A 21665-nucleotide genomic window follows, 5' to 3' on the forward strand; every position below is an offset into this window, starting at 1 on the left:
TATATTAGTGAAAATAGCATATAAAATGCATTATATTCAGGAAAATTGAAAAAAAATGTGTATATTTGTCAAATCTGCATACAAAGTGTTTTATTAGGAAAAAATTAAACTAAAATGCTAATGCATTTTTATGAGGACTTTAAAAAAAAATCACAAACAGATTTGGAAATGTGGAGAACTAAAGTCAGGATTGGAAAAATGAACAACCAAAATTGACAGATTTGCCCATCCATACCACAGGGTAGTTTGATCATCTGTATCATTACACCAAGTCAGGAGGAGCAGGATAATTTGTCCACACATTTTACAGCCAACTGTGATAAAATATGTGGTGAAATGGCCACTCATCATCTCAAACAACATGTGAGTTAATACCCCCCAGCAAGTATCCCTCTTTATCTGCAGAGGAAAGTGGACTGGTTGATTAGATTAGCTTTCTGCCTGCTGCTTCCCAAACAGGATGGGAAGTAGACACACAATTTCTCCAGGGAGCTGCAATCCTCTATTAGGGGCCATTTACCATTAATGTTGTATTAGTGCTGTTTAAAGACTAGGCTGCCAAAATACTGTCCTTTTGGTTCAGACATTGAATGGACAGAGACCAGGCACAATACAGAGAGTGCAGAACGTGGCAATAGACATAGGGCCCATCCATATCTAACCGCAAAATCCACATTTTCCATATTTGGTTGGTGGCCTCGAGATCCATACATGTCCTGTTTGTGGTTTGATTATTGTGAAAACCTAATTATCAAGCATCCATACATGTGGGCTTTTTTTTGGTCTAAATTGCTTTAGCATTAGCCACTCCCCTAAGTCCACCCCTTTTCAGTGATTGGTCCATAATGGTCTTTTTCTTTTTGCACGCTTTTTAGGAAGAGCACAGAAACATATACCTTTTTTTAAATTCCCACACATGTGCAGGTTTGTGAATGTGCTATTGGGTGGAAAGGAGACAGGGGGCTTTCCATATGATGGAGGAACGCCCATAAACCACCTACTGCAGGAAAGTCTGTGGCATTGCGTCCGAGTGCACGGACGTTAATGTGATTGATTATCGGTTTAGGAAAACATATTGGCTTTTTGGTAGTATTTCTAATGCGGATTTGTGAATGCGAAATCCATACTAGCTTACAACGTCATATGGATGATGGTGAATGAATGAGGACACAAAGCAATAACATTGCAGATAATACAGTCATATGGATGTGCCCACAGAATTCAATTTCCTGAGGATCCAGCAAGTTTCTAAACGTTATGGCTGCAAAGATATTCTGGAAAGTGTGTGGACAATGCATTGAAAAACATTAGGCCAAAAAAACAGATGAATAACATTTCCAGTGGTTGGGGAAATCCCGAGATTTCCAGAAGTACAAAAAATCTTTAGGGCAACAAGCTGCCTACAATAGCTACTGTGAAGTATTGAGGAATGGAAAGCATCCACTGGCGATATCATCGACAGCTACTTTCTCTTTTTCCTCTCATGTCGTATATTAGCCTTTATAGGTACTTTTTGTGGGGGGGGGCAGATTTTAACCCAAATCTCTATTAAACTCAGTATTCAGAGTTAAGATTAACATTAAGTACCCTAAATAAGGAACGGGGATAAATGCATATTATATTTCAAAAATTAAATGCCCTTTTTAGTCAACTGCAGTTAAATTTTTGAGAAGAAATTAATGAAACCAACTATTCTTTAATTGCAAGCTTATCAAAAACGAACATTGCTACTTACGCCATCACAATAACACTGAAATCCAGCCAGTTCCATGGGTCTCGAAGGAAGGTGAATTCATTCAAGCAGAAACCTCTTGCCAATATCTTGATTAGACATTCAAAAGAGTAAATGGCCGTGAAAGTATACCTGGGGAATGAAAGTATCCAGAGAACCAAGGTCAACACAGAAAGCAAGGTAACAGTCATAAAGTATATTCGTCGAGCTCACCCTGATGCTTTCAGTTTTAAATCTATGCCAAGGTACCAATTCCCCAAAGATTAATGGAAAGGACTCTTTCATGTGGTTGAAATTTGGTCATGTTCTGTCTCAAGACGTTATGAGGGACTAAGTAGATGGAATAATAGTTTTCTATAGAAAAAGATTGTACTTAACAAGTCATACACAGTAAGCCAATTTTCCGGCTACCCAAAAAAGTGATAGCAAGCTCATCAGGAATAGAGAAGAGGGAATTCTGACTATGACTTCCCATTGGATACACCTCTCTGTTCTCTATTCCTAGTGCATTTGAAATCTCTTGCATTTTCAGGATTTTATATTCAACTTATTATGTTGAAGTTGCTATCCACGCAGTATTAATTACCAGAGAGCTTAAGTCAGAACTGTAAGATCTGCTGAATCCCAATTCAAGTTGTTGGCTGATATAAAATTAACAACTAAAGATAGATTAATCAGATGTCTGCCCTATGTGTATGTATGTACTGCCTTCAAGTTGATTCTGACTTATGGTGACCCTGGTAAATAGTAATATGGGTCATCATTTCCCAAACTTATCTCAGTACAAGCCACTGAGGGGAATTTTTTCATCTGCATTTGATGAGACCTAGTAGGTCAGTGGTAGAGTATGCACTTTGCATGCTGAAAGGCCCAGGTTTGATCCTTGGGATCTCTGTTTAAGAGGGTCATATGTAGCTTTGCAGGAAAATATTTGGGGGAGCTGCTGCCAAAGCTAGGCTAGATGGTCTGATAAATGAAATTAATAATCTGATGCAGTATAAAGCAACTTCACATCATGAGGAAATGAGGTCATAGCATTGCTGGAAGTGCAACAGCAGGGATCATTCAGTTTGTAACTTAAGGGTTAATTCTGTTAGCGTTAAAGTCAACTAACCAAGAGAGGAACGGTTGGAGGTGTTGCTTAGCAACCAGGCAAAGCATTATGATATTCACTGAGGTACGATGTGCTCTGATTGACTGTGTAGTTCTGAGGGACTATTCCCCCTGTATGTTTGGCTATATGTCTCCCAGTCCCTGTTATGTACAAGGCCTGACCTAAGAAAAACAAAACCTCTCTGTTGCTTTCTCCTCAAATTATACATTGTTTTTGTTCAATTTGCTCAGTAAAGTGTTAGCAGAACTTTTCTATCTGGACTCTGTCTGCATTATTTAAGTAACTTTGCTAACAAGCATAACTCTCCGCATTGCATGGGTGGATGCTGAACACTAAGGAAAGCCAGCTCTTGCTGTGGTTGCATTCTGCCCATCATGGTAAATGGCTGCTTGTCATAGTTCCTAAATAAAGGCATCTGAGCTTGAAATAAACTCACCCGAGGAGCAGATTAATCAATCCTTACACTGGGCACGTTGTCCCACAGCGTGCTCTGCAGTTTTAGACACTATATTAGGAGAATATAGTAGAAACGGAGGGAACAATAAATAATGTCACCAAAGGTACTTACTCAACATACTTCGTTGAGGAAGTCTCGCTGCTGTTTGTCTGCACATCAGAAATAGCCATGAAGACACAATTAGTGAATATAGTGACCATGATAAACATAGTGAACAATGTAAGTAGCAGGAGTTAAGGAAAATGACGATTTGCAAACTTTACACTTGAACTTGCTGTGGATTCTGAGCTTCAAATGTACCCCCCCCTCTTTTGAGGTAATGTCGCCCACTTATAAGGTGCTAATATTGTCCACATAAAACAATTAGATTCATAAAAGTGATGCACAGCTTTCCCCAAGGTATAAACTCCAGATGTGGCCACTGTGGCCAGTGGCTGGAGATTATGGGAGTCGTAGTCTAAATCATCTGGAATGCACCATGTTGGGGAAGATTGCCCTATGAGGAAGTTACGTGTATTCCAGATGCTGAGCCACCTCATGAATCTCTCTTTCTGTATTACAATATATGTCTCCCTTTCCCATAATACTAGAACTCAAGATCACTCAACCATAAATTTAACATGAACAACAACAACAAAAAAGGAATTATTTACACACACAAAACCCAACCAAAAAAATATTACTTGAATGAAGGGGTAATCGCCATGGTGTCCGCCAGGCATTTTGGACTACAATTCCTATCATTCCTGATCATCGACTATGCTGCCTGGGGCTGATGGGAGACCAAAAAATCTGGAGAGCACCACCGTGGTTACCCCTCCCTTAATGCAATCCATTGCTCTATGATGTGGAGATCCACCGGCTGAGGAGGCTTTAAAAGAGATAAATTACGGGAGGATTGGTCCATGATTGGTCAGTAGCCATGTTAGCTAAATGGATCTTCCAAGGTGCAGAGCTTAGAAAAGTTACTTTTTTTGAACTACAACTCCCATCAGCCCAATCCAGTGGCCATGCTGGCTGGGGCTGATGGGAGTTGTAGTTCAAAAAAGTAACTTTTCCACGCTCTGGGTCAGAGGCAGCGTACATGTGAATATGAGTTGCCGAGGGGCAAACAGCAGGAGAGGACTGTTGCTCTCATGCTTAGCTTGTGGGTTTCCCAGAGGCAACTGACTAGGTGGCCATTGCTGGAGACAGGATGCTGACTCAGCAGGGTTCTTCTTAACATAAAGGATATGAATGTATCAAAACTTTAATTATCATTCGTCTTATGCGATGAAAAGGGCTAAAGATGTACAAAGCACGTGTGGCTGTAAATCGGAAGATGGCTTTGCCTTTGTTCAACACCATAAATGTCTGTGAGGGGGAAATACATTGACACTGTTATATGACACTTGATGATAATATCACATAGTGCACTCTGCTCCTAAGTATATCAATTAAGAGTACTGACTTTGCTAGATTTTTTGTTTGTTTGTTTTTTGGGTAAATCGAAATGGACAGCCTTCAAGTCGATTCCGACTTATGGCGACCCTATGAATAGGGTTTTCATGGTAAGCGATATTCAGAGGGGGGTTACCATTGCCTCCCTCTGAGGCTGAGAGGCAGTGACTGGCTCAAGGCCACCCAGTGAGCTTCAGGGCTGTGTGGGGATTCGAACCCTGGTCTCCCAGGTCATAGTCCAACACCTTAACCACTACACCACTACAAAAAAGTGACAGGAGATTGATCAGGAGCAGCAAGAATGAGACCATGAAAACCCAGGTCAGTAACAGCTGCTGGAGGAATAGAGCCCTTTATCTTCCTCTCATCTAAAAGCGTTTGACTTGCTCATCTTAAAAGGCCTGATAGGGTTTGGGGGGGGGTGCTCATATCTGACAGCAGACAAAGCTATAAAAAAAGGCAGGAAAGAGAATGAAAACCCAAAGGAGTCGCTGTAGATTGATCAGCAGTAGCTGGAGAAGCTAAATCATGATGTCATAATCCTGTCAGCCAATAGGGAGCTGCATACACATCACAGATTTAAAGCACATTTTAGGCACATTTCTGCCCCTCTCCCCCACAGATACCTGGACTTGTAATTTGTTTATAGTTCTGGGAATTGTAGCTCTGTGAGGTGTAAACTACAGTTCCCAGGATTCTTGGCAGTCTGTGTGTTTCCGCTTTAAATTAATGATGTGTACACCGCCCTAGTCTCTCTCCAGTAAAGTTAGATTCTGCAATTTAAGTCTTCTCAACCCTGCACTAGTAATCTAAGAAAATAAGACTAATGAAGCTTTACGAGCATTTAAAATTTATAAAACTCTCCACTTTCCTACTGTCTATCACTTGGGTTGTATTCAACTAAGTCCTCATAGTAGACACATTGAAAATAATGAACCTATAGTCATTTCTATGTCATTTTGGGAGGAAGGGTGGGATGTATATTCAAACAACAACAATTTCAATAGATCTACTCTGTGTAAGAGTAGCATTGAACACTACCCCTTGCCTCTTTCAAATAAGTACAATCAACAATACAGTTGTTTTCTGTCTCATTATATTACTGAACCCTACTAGCCTAAATAAAAATTGCTTCACCTCATGATCATGATAGTAGGGATCAAGATCCTCAAGGGGTTCTCCAATCACCTCTGGAGGAGGGTTTCCATATAGGGCAGGCAGCTTCTGAAATGCTTGTAGGTCAAGCTGAGGGCGGGGCTTCTCTGCAGGGGACTGGTCTTTGCATGCTTTCTTGGCTGCAATGTGTTTCTCAATGGCAACCAATGATTCAGGAGTGAAACGACGGAAATTGTTAGCCCCCAACAATGTCAAGTCAGCCATCTTTGCATCCCTCTCGTAAGCAGAAATTCCTCCTTCTTGGTAAATTCACTGTGAAGCTATATCAGTGTGATTGGCCACACAGGTGCAAGATGCTCTCTGAACACTTTGACAGGAAAAGCAAGGCAAGAAATGACTAGATAAGACCACCAACTCAAATCCTAAACATATAAAAAGTGGTTTAATGTTGTTCATGTGACATAGGAAGAAATCATTTCTCTTAAATGCACATTCAGTTACAATTTAACATAACAAAAGCAACCTCCCATTGTTAGAAGGAAAACCTTGAATATTATTCATCATATATGGGAATTCAGACTACAGATGTTTCCCATTATAAGTAAAAAGATAAGAGAGAGAGAAATGGCCTTGCAAATGAACTTTCATATTCCAGGAGTATTCTCGCAAGATCCCAGATGGTCTCAACCAATAACAATTCAATTGCCTGTGGTTCAATTACACAGATTACAGTACAGATAAAAAGAGGTACTTCTCCACAAAATGAACAATTGTGGTTCAACCACTGTGCACTCTTAGCTGAAAATAAGCCCCATTGAACAGAGTGGGACACATGCATAGGATTATGCTGTAACTTATGAGATTCCCTACCACAAGATATAGTAATGCCAGTGGCTTAAAATGCAAATGTACTGCCTTCAAGTCGATTCCAACTTATGGCAACCCTATGAATAGGGTTTTCATGAGGCTGAGAGGCAGTGACTGGCCCAAGGTCACCCAGTGAGTTTCATGGCTGTGTGGGGATTCGAACCCTGGTCTCCCAGGTTGTAGTCCAACACCTTAACCACTACACCACACTGGCTCTCACCAGTGGCTTAGATGGCTTTAAAAAGTGGTTAAAGTCCAGTTAGCTCTATCAAGAGCTCGTAAGTAGAACCTCTCTCTTCAGAGGCAGTATACCTCTGGATTCCAGGATTATACTGGTCCAGGAAGCTTGTCCTCATTCTCAGTTGGCTTTGTAATATTGTCATGGATTGAAAGCTAACCATGACATCATGTTCACTATGTGATTTCTAATTGGCTGGTATCCAAATTCCCAGGGGAAAGAACTATTTAAAAAAAATTGTATCAAAGCAGCTGTAGATCAGGAAACAAAAAATCAATGAATGGAGGAGATTTGAGAAATGTTACCCTCCCCTTCCTCACAAGCACATCATTTTTTTACTTTTCTAGAAAATCCACCAAGTTACAGAATGTTGTTTCTCTGAATTCAGAATGTGGGTTTCCTTGGCACATTGTTTTGATTTTTTTTTTCAATTGAAGACAGCATCAGCCCTGAATATATCCTCTTTCAAATACAACAAAAGAAATCTTTTGAGATTTACTTCTGTTCTCATTGTTCAAGATAAATGATATGGAGGTGGGGGCAAGGAAAAGCTAGCTTTGAATTATGTATGCATTTATAGCACTCCTGCACAGAGCACAGAGGGAATACTATAATTGCTCCTCGGTACCTGTTGCCAAATGTTGCAAGCACTTGTCTGTTAACAGCTCAATAGCAGCCATGGTGCTTCTGTCAAAGCATGCCCAGCATAAGAGGGGCACAATTTTTATTTTTTTTAAATCTAACCAGATTCACAACTATGTTATTTTGTTCTGAGTCTCCGCAAAGGTGCTGCACAGGTATAGACATTTAATATTTGGTGCACAATTAGGCAGCCTGAGAATCTTAGTGTGCCTTTTTGTCTAATGTGACGAGCCCCATTTAGACAATATTTGATATATTATTAGAATATATGCTAGCAGCCTCATACCAAGTGTTGCTTGGGAATTCTAAGAAACAGGGGGAAAAGTGCAGTTTTGAAATCAGTGGTTAAAACCAGTGCAGTTTTGAAATGTTCAGCCTGTCATTTTGATTCATAATAGCATCCAACTGTATTCAAACACAAATGAAAAACCTGCTCCTTGATCTCAGGAACTGTTGTGCAAAATTGGTTACGATATCGTAAGAGTTGTTCAAATGCAGAGTGAACAGATCAGCAAATAACTTTCCAAAATATACAGGAGGTTAGATTATGTTATACACACCTGTACCCACATCAACCTGCCTGTGTGTTGAAGATAATCTACAGAGGCTCTCCTGTTTAAGAATATAAAAAAGCTTTGTTAGATCAAACAAAAGCATCCAGATTCCCACAGTGGCCAACCAGATGCTTCTGGGAAGCCCGAAAGCAGCTCATGAGGGCAAGATCCATCTCCCACTGTTGTCCCACTGTTAGTACATGACTTGTACTAATGATGACCATATCCTCCATGAATTTGCCTAACCCCCTTTGAAAGCCATCTAAGCTGATGGGCATCACCATACCATGAAACAGCAAATTCTGTAGATCACCCATCTGTGGGTGCCACATCAACTTAGATGAGCAGGGAGAGGGCTGTCTGTGGTGGTACCCCACAGATGGAATTCCCTCCCCAGGAAGGATCTCTTGATGCTTCTGATATGATTATGATTCACCCTGAGGTCCCAGGGTGGGTTACAGCAGTTTAAAATACATTATTTATTTATTTATTACATTTATACCCCGCCTTTCTTTTCATGATAGAAACCCAAGGCGGCTTACATATGGTTCCCAGGCAGTCTCCCATCCAGGCACTGACCAGACCTGACCCAGGGAGCTTGCCTTATGTGCCTTTAGACCATAGCCTGAACAACAATTCAAACCAACCTACAGTCATGATCATGAAAATATGTCTTCAGAACCAGCCAAAGATCATTTTACGGTGTGATCCTAGGCATGTCTACTCAGAAGTAAGCCCTACTGAGTTCAATAGAACTCACCTTCAGGTTGATTTGCTGGTTTTTATTATCTTATGCTATTTGTTGTAAAAAGATTTTATTTTTTAGATCTTTATTTGTAAACCACCTCAGGAATTGTTTGGCTGGAGAGTGCTACACAAATGTTCCAAATAAATAAATAAATAAACAAATCATTTTTGTCATTCATTTCTTTAAATACTTTCTAAAGTATTCTAAAGAAGTAAATCAACTTCTTTCTAAAGTTGCTAAGTGCTTACAAAAAAAATTAGAAATGAAATGGACTCTGACCCCAGGTTTACAATCAAAAGAGCTCTTACCCTAGCTTCTGCCTTCAGTCAGCCATTTGACAACGTACCTGGATCCAACCTGGAATGGGAGCCTTTTGAGCATCCCGTAGAAGGACCAAACAGGATTCTTTGTGTGTAAGCTAATCTCACACAGAGCGTGAGTAGCCTCTGTACTCTGTACTAGGAGCTGGATAAGTTAATGGAATCACCTATGGAAGCTGTAGAAGAGCATGTGTCATGAGCAGCTAAAGGCTGGATGGACAGGTGAAGGTGTCATTTAATATATCCTGGGGACTTCCTCCCTTTGCGAGAGGGATAGGGAACTTTGGGCGTGGGGGCCAAATGTTCCAGGTCTCACCCCCTCCTCAGCCACACTCCATCTTCCCAGGCCACACCCCTCTATGCCCTGCTCGAGTGCTTTTGCCTGGCTGAAATGGGTTCTTGAACTCTGGCTTCTTGCTCTGAACTCTGAACTTCTTGCTTGTCTAGATGGAGAATATTTATTTTATTTTTATTTATTTATTTTATTTTATTTATAAACCGCCCTTAGCCAAAGGCTCCCTGGGCGGTGTACAACATAAAATGATACAATAAATCAACAATCACAAAATATAAAATACAAATATATAACAACAATAAAATAAATTAGAAAGACCAAAACATTAAAACGTATTTAAAATACATTAAAGAATAGAGGGAAGGGAGTGAGAGAATGTGTACCACTGTACAAAGGAAAACTTGACATTCAGCCCATTTTTGCCTCTGGCCCTGCCTATCACCTGCATGTGGCCCTCAGAAAGTTGCCCAGATGGGAACGTGTCCCTCAGTCTGAAAAAGTTCCCCCACCCCTGATCTGTGCCCAGGTCTGCAGGGCAGAATGGTTCATGTTGCATCTTTGTTTGCTGAGTACACCTGGTTCATAAGTGTTACATGGAAGTTCCACTCATGAAGGCAATGGTGCTGGTATTTTCTAGTCAAGCAAGACCATGAATGCATATTAGTAAAGCAGAAAACATTTGTGCCCTAATCCTGCAGTTGAAAAAAAATGGAAATGGCCTGCCTTCAAGCCGATCCCGACTTATGGCGACCCTATGAATAGGGATTTCATGGTAAGCGTTATTTTCAGATGAGGTTTACCATTGCCTTCCTCTGAGGCTAGTCCTCCCCAGCTAGCTAGGACCTACTCAGCTTGCCACAGCTGCACAAGCCAGCCCCTTCCTTGTCCGCAACTGCCAGCTGGGGGGCAACTGGGCTCCTTGGGACTATTTATTTATTTATTAAATTTCTATACCGCCCCATAGCCGAAGCTCTCTGGGCAGTGCACAACATTCAAACATAAAAATACAATAGGTCACATATAAACAAATTTAAAACTTTTTTAAAAAAACTTTAAAATTATAAAATACCCAGAAGAATCAAGACAGTTTTCAACACATACTAAAATGCTAAAATGCCTGGGAAAAGAGGAAAGTTTTAACCTGGCGCCGAAACGATAGTAATGTTGGCACCAGGCGTACCTCATCAGGGAGATTGTTCCATAATTCGGAGGCCACCACTGAGAAGGCCCTTTTTCTTGTTGTCACCCTCCAAGCTTCTCTATGAGTAGGTACCCGGAGGAGGGTCTTCGATGTAGAGCGTAGTGTACGGGTGGGTTCATATCGGGGGAGGCGTTCCACCAGGTATTGTGGGCGCGCCATATAAGGCTTTATAGGTTAAAACCAGCACTTTGAACCTGGCCTGGAAACATATAGGCAGCCAATGCAAGCGAGCCAGGATCAGTGTTATATGATTGGAACGCCTAGTCCCTGTTATCAATCTGGCCGCTGCATTTGGCCGCTGCATTTTGTACAAGCTGCAGTTTCCGGACCATCTTCAAAGGCAGCCCCACGTAGAGCGCATTGCAGTAATCTAACTTCGAGGTTACCAGAGCATGGACAACCGAAGCGAGATTCTTTCTATCCAGATAGGGGCGTAGCTGGGCCACCAACCGAAGTTGGTAAAAAGCATTCCGTGCCACCGAGGCTACCTGAGCCTCAAGTGACAGGGATGGTTCTAAAAGAACTCCCAAGCTACGAACCTGCTCCTTCAGGGGGAGTGCAACCCCATCCAGAACAGGTTGAACATCCACCATCCGGTCAGGAGAAGCACCCACTAACAGCACCTCAGTCTTGTCTGGATTGAGCCTCAGTTTATTAGCTCTCATCCATTCCATTGTCGCAGTCAGGCATCGGTTCAGCATATCGACAGCCTCACCTGAGAAAGATGAAAAGGAGAGTAGAGTTGCGTGTCATCAGCATATTGATGGCAGCGCACCCCAAAACTCCTGATGACCGCACCCAGCGGCTTCATATAGATATTAAAAAGCATGGGGGACAGAACTGACCCCTGCGGAACCCCATATTGGAGAGCCCAGGGTGCCGAGCAATGTTCCCCAAGCACTACCTTCTGGAGACGGCCCGCCAAATAGGAGCGGAACCACTGCCAGGCAGTACCGCCAACTCCCAAATCAGCGAGTCTCCCCAAAAGGATACCATGGTTGATGGTATCAAAAGCCGCTGAGAGATCAAGGAGAATCAACAGAGTCACACTCCCCCTGTCTCTCTCCCGACAAAGGTCATCATACAGGGCGACCAAGGCTGTCTCTGTGCCAAAACCTGGCCTGGAACCCGACTGAAATGGATCTAGATAATTGGTTTCATCCAAGAGTGTCTGGAGCTGGCCAGCAACCACTTGTTCCAGGATCTTGCCCAGGAATGGGACATTTGCCATATGCAGCTTGCCCACGGCTGCACAGGTGGCAGGGCATGTAACCCCTGAGCCACTCACTGTGGGGTGATCATTAACTGGCCCTTGACACCAGGAGACACAAGCAGGGATTTGAACTCACAGACTCTGGACTCCCAGCCAGGCTCTCCTCCCCACTGTGCTATACCAGCTGCAGTTAGGGATGTGGAAATAGGCTTCTGCACACTTCTCATCCTCACCACCAAACACTGCAAAGGAATCCTCTGGATACACCACAGCAGGAGTGGGAACCTTTTTTAGCCCAAGAGCAGAGCTTGGAAAAGTTACTTTTTTGAACTACAACTCCCATCAGCCCCAGCCAGCATGGCCACTGGATTGGGCTGATGGGAGTTGTAGTTCAAAAAAGTAACTTTTCCAAGCTCTGCCCAAGAGTCACCTTCCCTTCTGGGTGTTGGGCAATTTTCCGGGGGACTGGGCACATGGCAGTGGTGGGTGAGTGGGTGGGGCCAGAGTCAAAAGCAGGTGAAGCGACAAATGTAAATGTAACCTTTGTTCAGTAGGCTAATTTCTACGCACACTCACAAACCCTTCCCTCTCCCTGTCCTCCTTCATGGCAAGCAAGAAGCATTGTCAGAGCAAGGATACCTTCCATCCAGGCTAAAGTACTCAAGGGGGGTGCGAAGCCAGGCCGGTGAGGAACCTGGCTTTGGAAAGGGGGTGTTTGGAGAGAGTCTCAAGGGCCAGATATAGAGGCTTGGAGGGCTGCATCTGGCTCCTGGGCCTGTGCTTCCCCAGACCTGCACTACGGCAACCAAAGGTGCATACAGAGTCCTGGTCAATGTCCCCCCAAAATTTGGCTGCTGCAGCAGGTTGCATCTGTGTTGCTGTTCTACTGGGAGGCCCTTCGCCCTGCTAAGGTGACCTCCGTGGCTAAGAATGCCTTTTACCAGCTTCGGCTGGTAAGACAGCTTTGGCAGTTTCTGGACCGGGATAGCCTGACCACTGTTGTCCATACACTGGTGTTCTCCAGGCTGGATTACTGTAATGCACTCTATGTGGGGCTGCCCTTGAGGTTGGTCTGGAAGCTGCAGCTGGTGCAAAATGCAGCAATGAGACTGCTCACTGGGGCAGGGTATTGCCAACATGTCACCCTGCTGCTAAAAGAATTGCACTGGCTACCTATTAGCTACCGGGCTAAATTCAAGGTTCTAATTTTGGTTTACAAAGCCAGGATACCTGAAAGACTGTCTTACCCCTTATATACCAAGTCCTCTGCACTCTGCAGGTGAGGGACTCCTGCAGATACCATCTCATCAGGAAGTCTGTTCTGAACAACTTAGGAAATGTACCTTTAGTGTTGTGGCACCTACCCTTTGGAATTCCCTCCCCTTTAAATATTAGACAGGCGCTGTCTCTGTTATCTTTTCGGCACCTACTGAAGACCTTCCTCTTTCAACAAGCCTTTTAAGTTGTGACCTTATCCCCGTCTGCGTCTGTGTTGGAATTGCTTTTTCAGATATTTTTAAACCTTTTTTAAAAAAGATGTTTTTAAAGATGTTTTGTTTCAATATATTTTAAAGTCTGTTTTTATGATGTTGTAAAGTGTTTTTAGTGCTTTTGTTTGCTGCCCTGTGCTCCTACTGGGAGGAAGGGTGGGATATACATCAAATAATAAATACAAATAAATAAATCGAGAAAACTGAAGGGAGAGGGGGACATTACAAAAGTTTATAACATTAGGCAATGGGATAGAGAAAATAAACAGAACATTTTCTCCCTATCCCATATTATTAGAACTTGGGTTGAGGCTGGAGATCATCCATTGAAACTGAGTGACAGGAGATTCTTGATGGGCATAAGAAAGTACTACTTTTTGCAGCACACAATCCATTTATTGCAGCAGAATGTGGCGGTGGCCACTAGCTTAGATGGCTTCAAAGAGGAGATTAAAAAGTTCATGGAGGAGGAGAGATCTATTAGTGGCTACTAATCTGCTTATACGGAACCTTCATGTTCATCATGGAACTGGGAAGCAACTACACACTGGAAGAGGACTGTCACCTTCATGACCGGATTGTAGGCTTCCTTGAACTCTGGCCATAGTGGGAAACCAGATGCTGGACTGGAGGACCCATCCAGCTTCCTACGTTTTCATATGAACACAGTTCAGGATCTCTCCCCATCCACCACCACCACCACCTGGTCACCAATAATTTATTAATTTCCTTACTTTATTAATATAGCCATCCCATAGTAGAAGTTCTCTGGGCGGCTCACAAAAAAAAATACAGCATTAAAACACAGTATGAAAAAATATGACAAATTACCACAATTTAAATACAATTTAAAACTCAGTTCAGTCATCTGTTGAGAACGGGAAAGGTGGACTCTGAAAATAGTATTCCACTTCTTGATCTTTAGAGTGGGGTAGGTGGGTTCAGTACAAAACACAATTAACATTCTGTTAGAGCTGATATGAATTCACTGCCCCAGATTTCTCGTATGTTAAATATTCTCCAAATATTCTCTGAGGGATTGAATATTTACTGAACATTCTCCAGGTAGTTGACACCTATATTGGATATTATGTTGTATTTGATTTCTGTTTTTGATATCTGACAGTAATTGATAGTTGGCATGTAATCCTATATATTCTTTAACAGTGGTTAATAACTCATGCTGCAATGGCATTTAGCATCTGACAGCATTAGATGGTTTGTATGCAATGGGATTTATTGTATGACACTGGCTGGCAACTCAGACATTTACTATTTGATGCTTGCCAAAGCAATCAAGAGATATTCCTAAGGATAAAGCATTCAGCTTCAAAATGTTGCAGGAAAACCTGATATACAAAATGCAAATTCAAATTTTTCATTATATTTGAGCAGAAAAATTGGAGAATTTACCAGATTTTCAATGTTTCAGAATTGTTGTTGTGACTCTACCCCATATGAAATTTTCTCTACATGGCCCTCAATGACCTCTGCCCATTGACAGGCTGTTCCACTTGTAGAGTTTCTTTCTATCCCCAGTCTGGGTAATCTCTTTGTCCTTTCCTATTTCTTTCCTTCTTCCCCCACCCCTTGACCCCCACCTTAATCTGCTCAGAATCAAAAGTGGAGGGAGGGGTTACAGTTCTGTGGTCAGTGGAGGTCCCATGTATACAGAATTCTGTGGACTGTGGTGTGGGTTTATTTGTCTGTATTTAGATTGTGGGAGGGAGTGGAGCAGTGATATGAAAAGGGAGGAAATGAGAGCATAGTTAATAAAACAGCAGGAGGAGAAGTGGAATGGGAGAGGCAAAGATTATGTGCGAGCAAGGCAGTTAAAAATACTTGTAATTTTGGTTGTGGATGAGGATCGAAGGGGTTAAAGGACAAAGTCTGCTGATAAAGGGTGAGTTTTCAAGAAGGATCTGAAGGGAGAAAGAGTGAATGAGGGTGATATTCCAAGCACAAGGGTCAGCAAGTGAGAGTGGATGGAGTTAATGCTAAATGAATACATATCAGCAATCATTCTGGCCATGCCTAGTTTATGCAGAGTCCAGAAACCAGGTTTTCTTGGTGGAATTGTTCTTGATCTGTACCTCCCAAACTAATGTGCAGATTGGAACTAAGTTATCCACCATCTTTCACACTTCTTGAATTTCCCAATGCAGTTCTCGACTAAAAATCATCATGTTTAAAAATGCATATTTTGAGAGACAATAATTTAGAAATATGTATTTAAATACAAATTTTCATGCAGATGTTTTTAAAGCATATATTAATGTGGAAATGGGGTGAACAGACTTATGCACATACGAAAAATGACATGAACCAGAAATAGACTTTTTTGCCCATCCCTGCTTACACTCTTAAAACCATATGATACTAAAAATTCATAGTATTATCTCACCAGGAAGCCAAAGCACCAGACAGAGCCTTAAAATCAAATAGCATAATCTCAAATAACTATCAGAAGGCTTTTTTAAAAAGGCGTTTAAAAGATATTGGAAAGTTTTGAGAAATTAAAAGGGATATACAGTGTGGTACCTCTTCTGGAACATCCTTCCATAGGCTTTGGGCTACATCAGAAAAGACCTTGCTTTGCTAACCCAGCTGTTGTAATCTCTTAAAGTGAGTGGACACTGAACAGGGGCCTGCCGCAGATTTTCTTTGGCAAGGAGGCAGGGGATTCCAGTAGGACAGGGATGGTAAGCCTGGGGCCCTCCAGATGTTGTTGGACTCCAACTCCCATCAGCCCCAGCCACCATGGCCAATGGTGAGAGATGATGGGAATTATAGTTCAACAACATCTGAAGGGCCACAGGCTCACCATCTGTGCTGTAAGGAAATCCACTCTCTAGTACTTTTCTGTGGAAGGATGGTTAAAATACAAATGTAATTTCTTATTCTATCTTGATCTCAGCATAATGAAATTAGCCTGACATCTCCAAGAGCCACTACCACTGAAACCTTTCGGGAAACCTGATCCTAAATTACAAGGCAATCATCTCGGCCTGCCAGCCTTTTCTAAGAGATTTTTCCTTTGAAAACCTATCATAAGCATCTGTCTTCTTCCTCTAAAACAAACCATAGGCACAGAAGATAATATTTTGCAAACGTTCAGGACATTCTGATTCTAAAATTCATTAGAATATTTACTAACTGTAACAATTTAGAGGATAGGGGAAATACATCGGAGGTCAGAACAAAGTTGAGTTTATGAGATATATATTGTTGTGGCATAGAAGAGAACTTTTGCGTCGTGGGCAAGAGTCTTTAACCCCAAAGTCAAGAAGAGCTCATCTACAATCATCTGTAGGTCACTGTGTTTTCATCAGTTGAAGTCTGACCATTTTCTGTTCCATCATCCATGTCACAATTGCAGTATAGCTTTGCTTGGAACTGGCTTGCTGATGCAGCTAGGGCTGATAAGCCAAAAGCTCCAAACCTGCATTCTCAGAGAAATATGTTGGCAGTGCCCTCTGTCCCCATTCACCAACTACATTCTCCACTTATAATTCTTTGCCTCTCTCTTGCTGTCTGCTTCTTTCAAGAGGTCAAGGAGAAAGGAGAAAATGAGTTGGGATTGGGTGGGCTAGGTACTATCAGAGGACTGGATTTGGCCGAAGAGGCATTAGATGCCGACTCCGTGAAACTTAGGAACATCCCATTGTCAATACATCCCAGTTAGGTAAATCAATCATGAAATCTGATGCCTTTCCCTTACTTCCCCTTTAACAAAATAAGATGTGTTTTTGTTTTGTTTTTGCTGTTAAGATGAATGGCTTTTAATGGCTTGCCTTGACTTTTCTATATCAAAAGCGTATCATTTTTTGGGCTATAGACACCACTTCATCATATTCATATCCAGGCTGTGGTTTGAAGGCACAAGGCCAGCTCCCTGCTGAAGCTAAGTAGGGTCAGGTCTGGTCAGTGCCTGGATGGGAGACTGCCTGGGAACCATATGTAAGCCGCTTTGGGTTTCATGAACAAAGAAAGGCGGGGTATAAATGCAATAAATAAATAAATAAAATAATAAAATATTTCTCAATTCGTGTTCTCATTTACAGAAGCCTCATTAAAACCATTCTGATCAAACAATATACCAAAAGTTCACACCTGATCTTGCATGACCTCAAAGCAATTTAAAGCATGATTAAGGCTATAACCACGAGTGGGGAGGGGGAAGTGGCATCCTCTCAGCAGGGTTGGTAGTGGTGGCCTGTGGGGCCACTGCCCAGGAACTCCCTCACCCTTGCTGCCACCATCTCACCCCATTCCATACCTCTCCCAATGAGCTCAGTGCTGATGCTGCCAGGAGGATGCCACTGCTCCATGAGCCACCACTGACAGCACATAAAGATGAACGGGCCAAATTGTTGCTGAAACAGGACCAGCGCATTGCTGCTTTATTCTGCTGGCTGTGTTAGCTCGCCTATTCTCCTGCCAGTTCGTTTTTAAATGAATAAAAAGGAAGCCCTGCTTCATCAGCCGTGTCAAATTCTATAGGTGATTCAACAAGCATCATATCATTTGATTTTGGGGAGGGAGGTGCAAAAAAATCCCTCACAAAAATTCTAAAGAAAAACCTACCAGCCATGGGATAAGAGGTCCGGTCTTCTCAGGGATCAGCAATTGGTTAATACGCTTGAAGCAGATGGTGAGATTAAACGGACAGTTTTCACAGTGGAGGGAAGCAAACAGTGGGTTCCCCCATGGTTTTGTATTAGGCAGAGTGCTATAAAAACATATTCATAACAATTCAGAGACCAGAGTTCATCCCTGACCCTGACTAAGCTAAGTTTACAGGTAATACCATTCAATGTGATGTAAACCCAAGCACATCATGAAGAGCTCCAAATAGATCTCTCTAAACTGAGAGACTGTACAATAGAACAGCAAAGGGGATTTAGTGTATGAAATTGAAAACTCTGGAACAAAATATCCCAAGTTTGCATATACACCAATTAGGTCTGAACTGATTGTAGCCATCTAGGATAAACATCTTGGGTTCATAATAGAGGCTTACTGATAATGTTACCCAAAAAACGCTGGCAATAAAAAAATAAATTCTATACTAGGAATTAGTAGAAAACTGATGAAAATGTAAACACAACAATCGTAATAGCATATCAACAGTTGCATAATTATAGCTATCAGTCAATTAATTGAGTTGATCACCTCTCACCCATAGTTACATGCTATTCTAATCCTTAATTCAACCTGAAATTAATGGAAATCAAACACACTACACTTCAAGCAAATTCTGATTCTCTCTCTTTCCCCCCGTGAAACAAATATATTATTTTATTGGGGAATTAAAAATGCTTTACAGGATTCTAGAAAAATAAAAAAGAATTCACGCCAAATGAAAATCCACCAAAATGCAAAAAGGTTATTAGTACTGAATATCACCACTCTGTCCTGGGAAAAGAGGGGAAACTGCAAACCACAAAAGAGACTTACATGCTTTTTCTGGCTTTCTAAATGAAGTCTCTACTTAAGTCCAAAGGGACACCAATTTCATCCCAGTATCTCCCAACGATAAGAAACATCCTACTCATCGTTGTAACCCTTTTACCATTTTTCCTTGGAGTAATTTCTTCTCCACTGTGTCAAAGCTCAGTACTAAAGAGAGAGAGACAGAGAGAGTCATTTGTATGTGGGGTGTGTAGTGAGAAAGGGTAGGGGTGGCTGGGGAGAGGGAGGGAAGAGGGGAAGAATGAGTGTTTGTTTAGATGCTGAAAGTGGCTAATGCGGTTTTGCACAATCTCCTGGGGAAAACTGTAACCTGAGTAAGCAAGAGTTGGGAAGGCTGCTCTTTGTCTCTTCCTTTGAAACATTATTTTAGCCCTGCAGAGAGAGTAAGACTCTTTGGTGGAACAATACATCATCACCTTGCGCCGGACCAAATGGGTTAAAAAAATATCAAAGAACAAAGGCAAGTTCATTAGAAAGCATACATTTGGATTGTTTGACGTATTGACGTATATTTCAAAATTCTACACCCAGGATCCAAGGGTCTAACCAAAGGGTCTAGCCAATAACCCAGTAGGGCTTTTCTGTTCTGAGTGCTCTCTCTCTCCAGCGACAGATTCCTGCACCATTCAACAAACCATTCCCAAAGCTCAGGACAACTTTATTAACAGCCTCTAAAACAGACCAAAAGAAAAGAAAAGAAAGCTAGTCCCGTGGGCATGCACAAAAGCATATCTTAAAATCTCTTTATATTCCCGATGTAAAATGAATTTAACAAAACAAATTCACACAGAATGAAGTAGCAGCATCTTCTACTGCTGGACTGCCTTTCGTTGGCAAAATAGGATGCAAAAAAAAATAAGGAAAAACAACATTAGATGTCAAAATTCAAGAAAAAGAGAACTGGATCTCAGAAAAGTGATATGGAACTTTTGTTAGAGAAAGTGCTTCAGAAAGTTTGCTTTTCCTAACACCATACATCTCCATGTGGGCCCTGGAACGTCTGATAGATAAGAGGAAAACATTTATCAGTGGGGTAAATGTTGTGTGAACTGGTCATGTAGGCAAACTTTGGGTTGTTGTTGTTGTTTTACAATTTCACAGCATGTACATAATTTCACAGTGATCTGAGGATGTGAGCAAAAGAAATGGGATCACAGAATCTTGGGATTCATTAGTCAGCTTGGCAAACACTTATAGTGGGATGATTGAGTTGGGATACTAAACACCATATCAAAGAACTTTATGTAAGACTCTAGTATGCCTTGCCTAGGTAAATGCATTGTAAGCATCAGTATAAATGGGATAAGGAGAGTCTAATTTTGAGTGTGGGGTGAAGAGAAGGAGAAAAAAGGAGAATCGGGGTGAAGATACGGAACATGGGCTTCATTTGGTGAAAGATAACGATCTAGGGACAATGGGGGCAGTTGCTCCAGGCATCTTGCATGTAGGGGAGCGGTACCATCAACAGTGGCAAACAGATAAAGAGACACTTCAGCAACTTCTGGAGACATTTGTCACATTTGTTTCTTGGCCTTCCAAAGATCTGAGAGGTACATGGACTTGCCCCATCCTGTTTGCACAATGACCCTGTGAAGCAGGTGATGCTGAGAGGCAATGGTATATCCAAAGTTATGCAACCAGCTTCATAGATTAACAGAAATTTGAAGCCTGGTCTCTGCAGTCCAAGTCCAACACTTTGGCCACTATACCACACTGCCTTTGCAAGGATAATAAAAGATAATCATCGTAGGACAGATTGGACTGAAACTCTAGACAAGCTTTGGGGAAACCTCAACCATGCTGTTGAATTAATTCCACACAGCATTGAAAGAGATTTACTCAGCCGCTTGGCATCACTATCTTGACTTATATTATACTATATTAAGAACACCTAGAAGATGCAGCACGTTCAGATCAATCAAATGACTCCATGAATAAACTCAATTTATTCCCTTTCGAGGTCTTATGTAGTTCTAACTACCCAGCCTTTTATCTGTTCTTCAGTAGTCACCCAGAAGTCAGATAAAAAGCTGGGTAGTTAGAACTACATAAGACATCGAAAGGGAATAAATTGAGTTTATTCATGGAGTCATTTGATTGATCTGAACGTGCTGCCTCTTCGAACAATTCCAGGTGGTAATGTCCCACAATGTGCCTGTATATAGGCAGATGCCTTATCTGGGCTGGCCCTACTATTAGGCAAGAGAAGTTGGTCACCTCATACAACTGATTTTGGGCAAGCTGAAAGGGCAGCAAATTGTTAGTTGTTTCATTTATTATTTGTTGGAAGTGGGGCAAGAGCAACTCCTGTTTGGTTCTTTTGTTTGTATTCCAGAAGGAAGATAGAGTTAGGGTCCTCCAGCTGGCTAGGCTTGCCTGCCTTTACCTGTGCTGTTCTCTACTTAACTTCCTTCCATTGTAAACTGATATGCTCAGGGAAGCTTATCTACCCCTCCTTCCTTTGTCTTCTTCGACTGTCCGAGGAGAGACGAGACACCTTTGTCTTTCCTCTCTCTCCTGAGCCATAAGGGCAATACCCAAGTCTGGGCATTGCACCTCCAACTTAAGTTAGTTAGTTAGTGAGAACTAGGTATGCCTTTCCTATCTACTATGTATTTCTATAAATAAAGTAGCTTCTCTTATTTTACTAAGTCTTAAGTCTCAGTGATCTCAATGCAGGGTAAAAGCCTGCTACTTAGGTAAACACACACACAGGCACACACATAGCTCAGACCTCTGAGGATCTCTGCATATATACATATT

The 21665-nt window shown here is 41.8% G+C and overlaps 1 protein-coding gene across 1 annotated transcript in view; it reads right to left on the reverse strand.

Annotated features, from left to right (window-relative positions):
* The window catches only part of LOC133364830 (sodium channel protein type 5 subunit alpha-like), a 66489-nt gene extending 60366 nt beyond the window's left edge, over positions 1 to 6123 (reverse strand). Inside the window, exons 1-4 of the mRNA XM_061585693.1 lie at positions 5881 to 6123; positions 4542 to 4656; positions 3415 to 3526; positions 1736 to 1864 (exon numbers count right to left, since the gene is read on the reverse strand). Coding sequence (XP_061441677.1) covers positions 1736 to 1864; positions 3415 to 3526; positions 4542 to 4656; positions 5881 to 6123 — 599 coding nt within the window. The remainder of the gene's footprint in view (positions 1 to 1735; positions 1865 to 3414; positions 3527 to 4541; positions 4657 to 5880) is intronic.
* Positions 6124 to 21665: the final 15542 nt, after the last annotated feature.

Source organism: Rhineura floridana, chromosome 10 (genome assembly GCF_030035675.1).
Source record: "Rhineura floridana isolate rRhiFlo1 chromosome 10, rRhiFlo1.hap2, whole genome shotgun sequence".
Taxonomy (NCBI): Eukaryota; Metazoa; Chordata; class Lepidosauria; order Squamata; family Rhineuridae; genus Rhineura; species Rhineura floridana.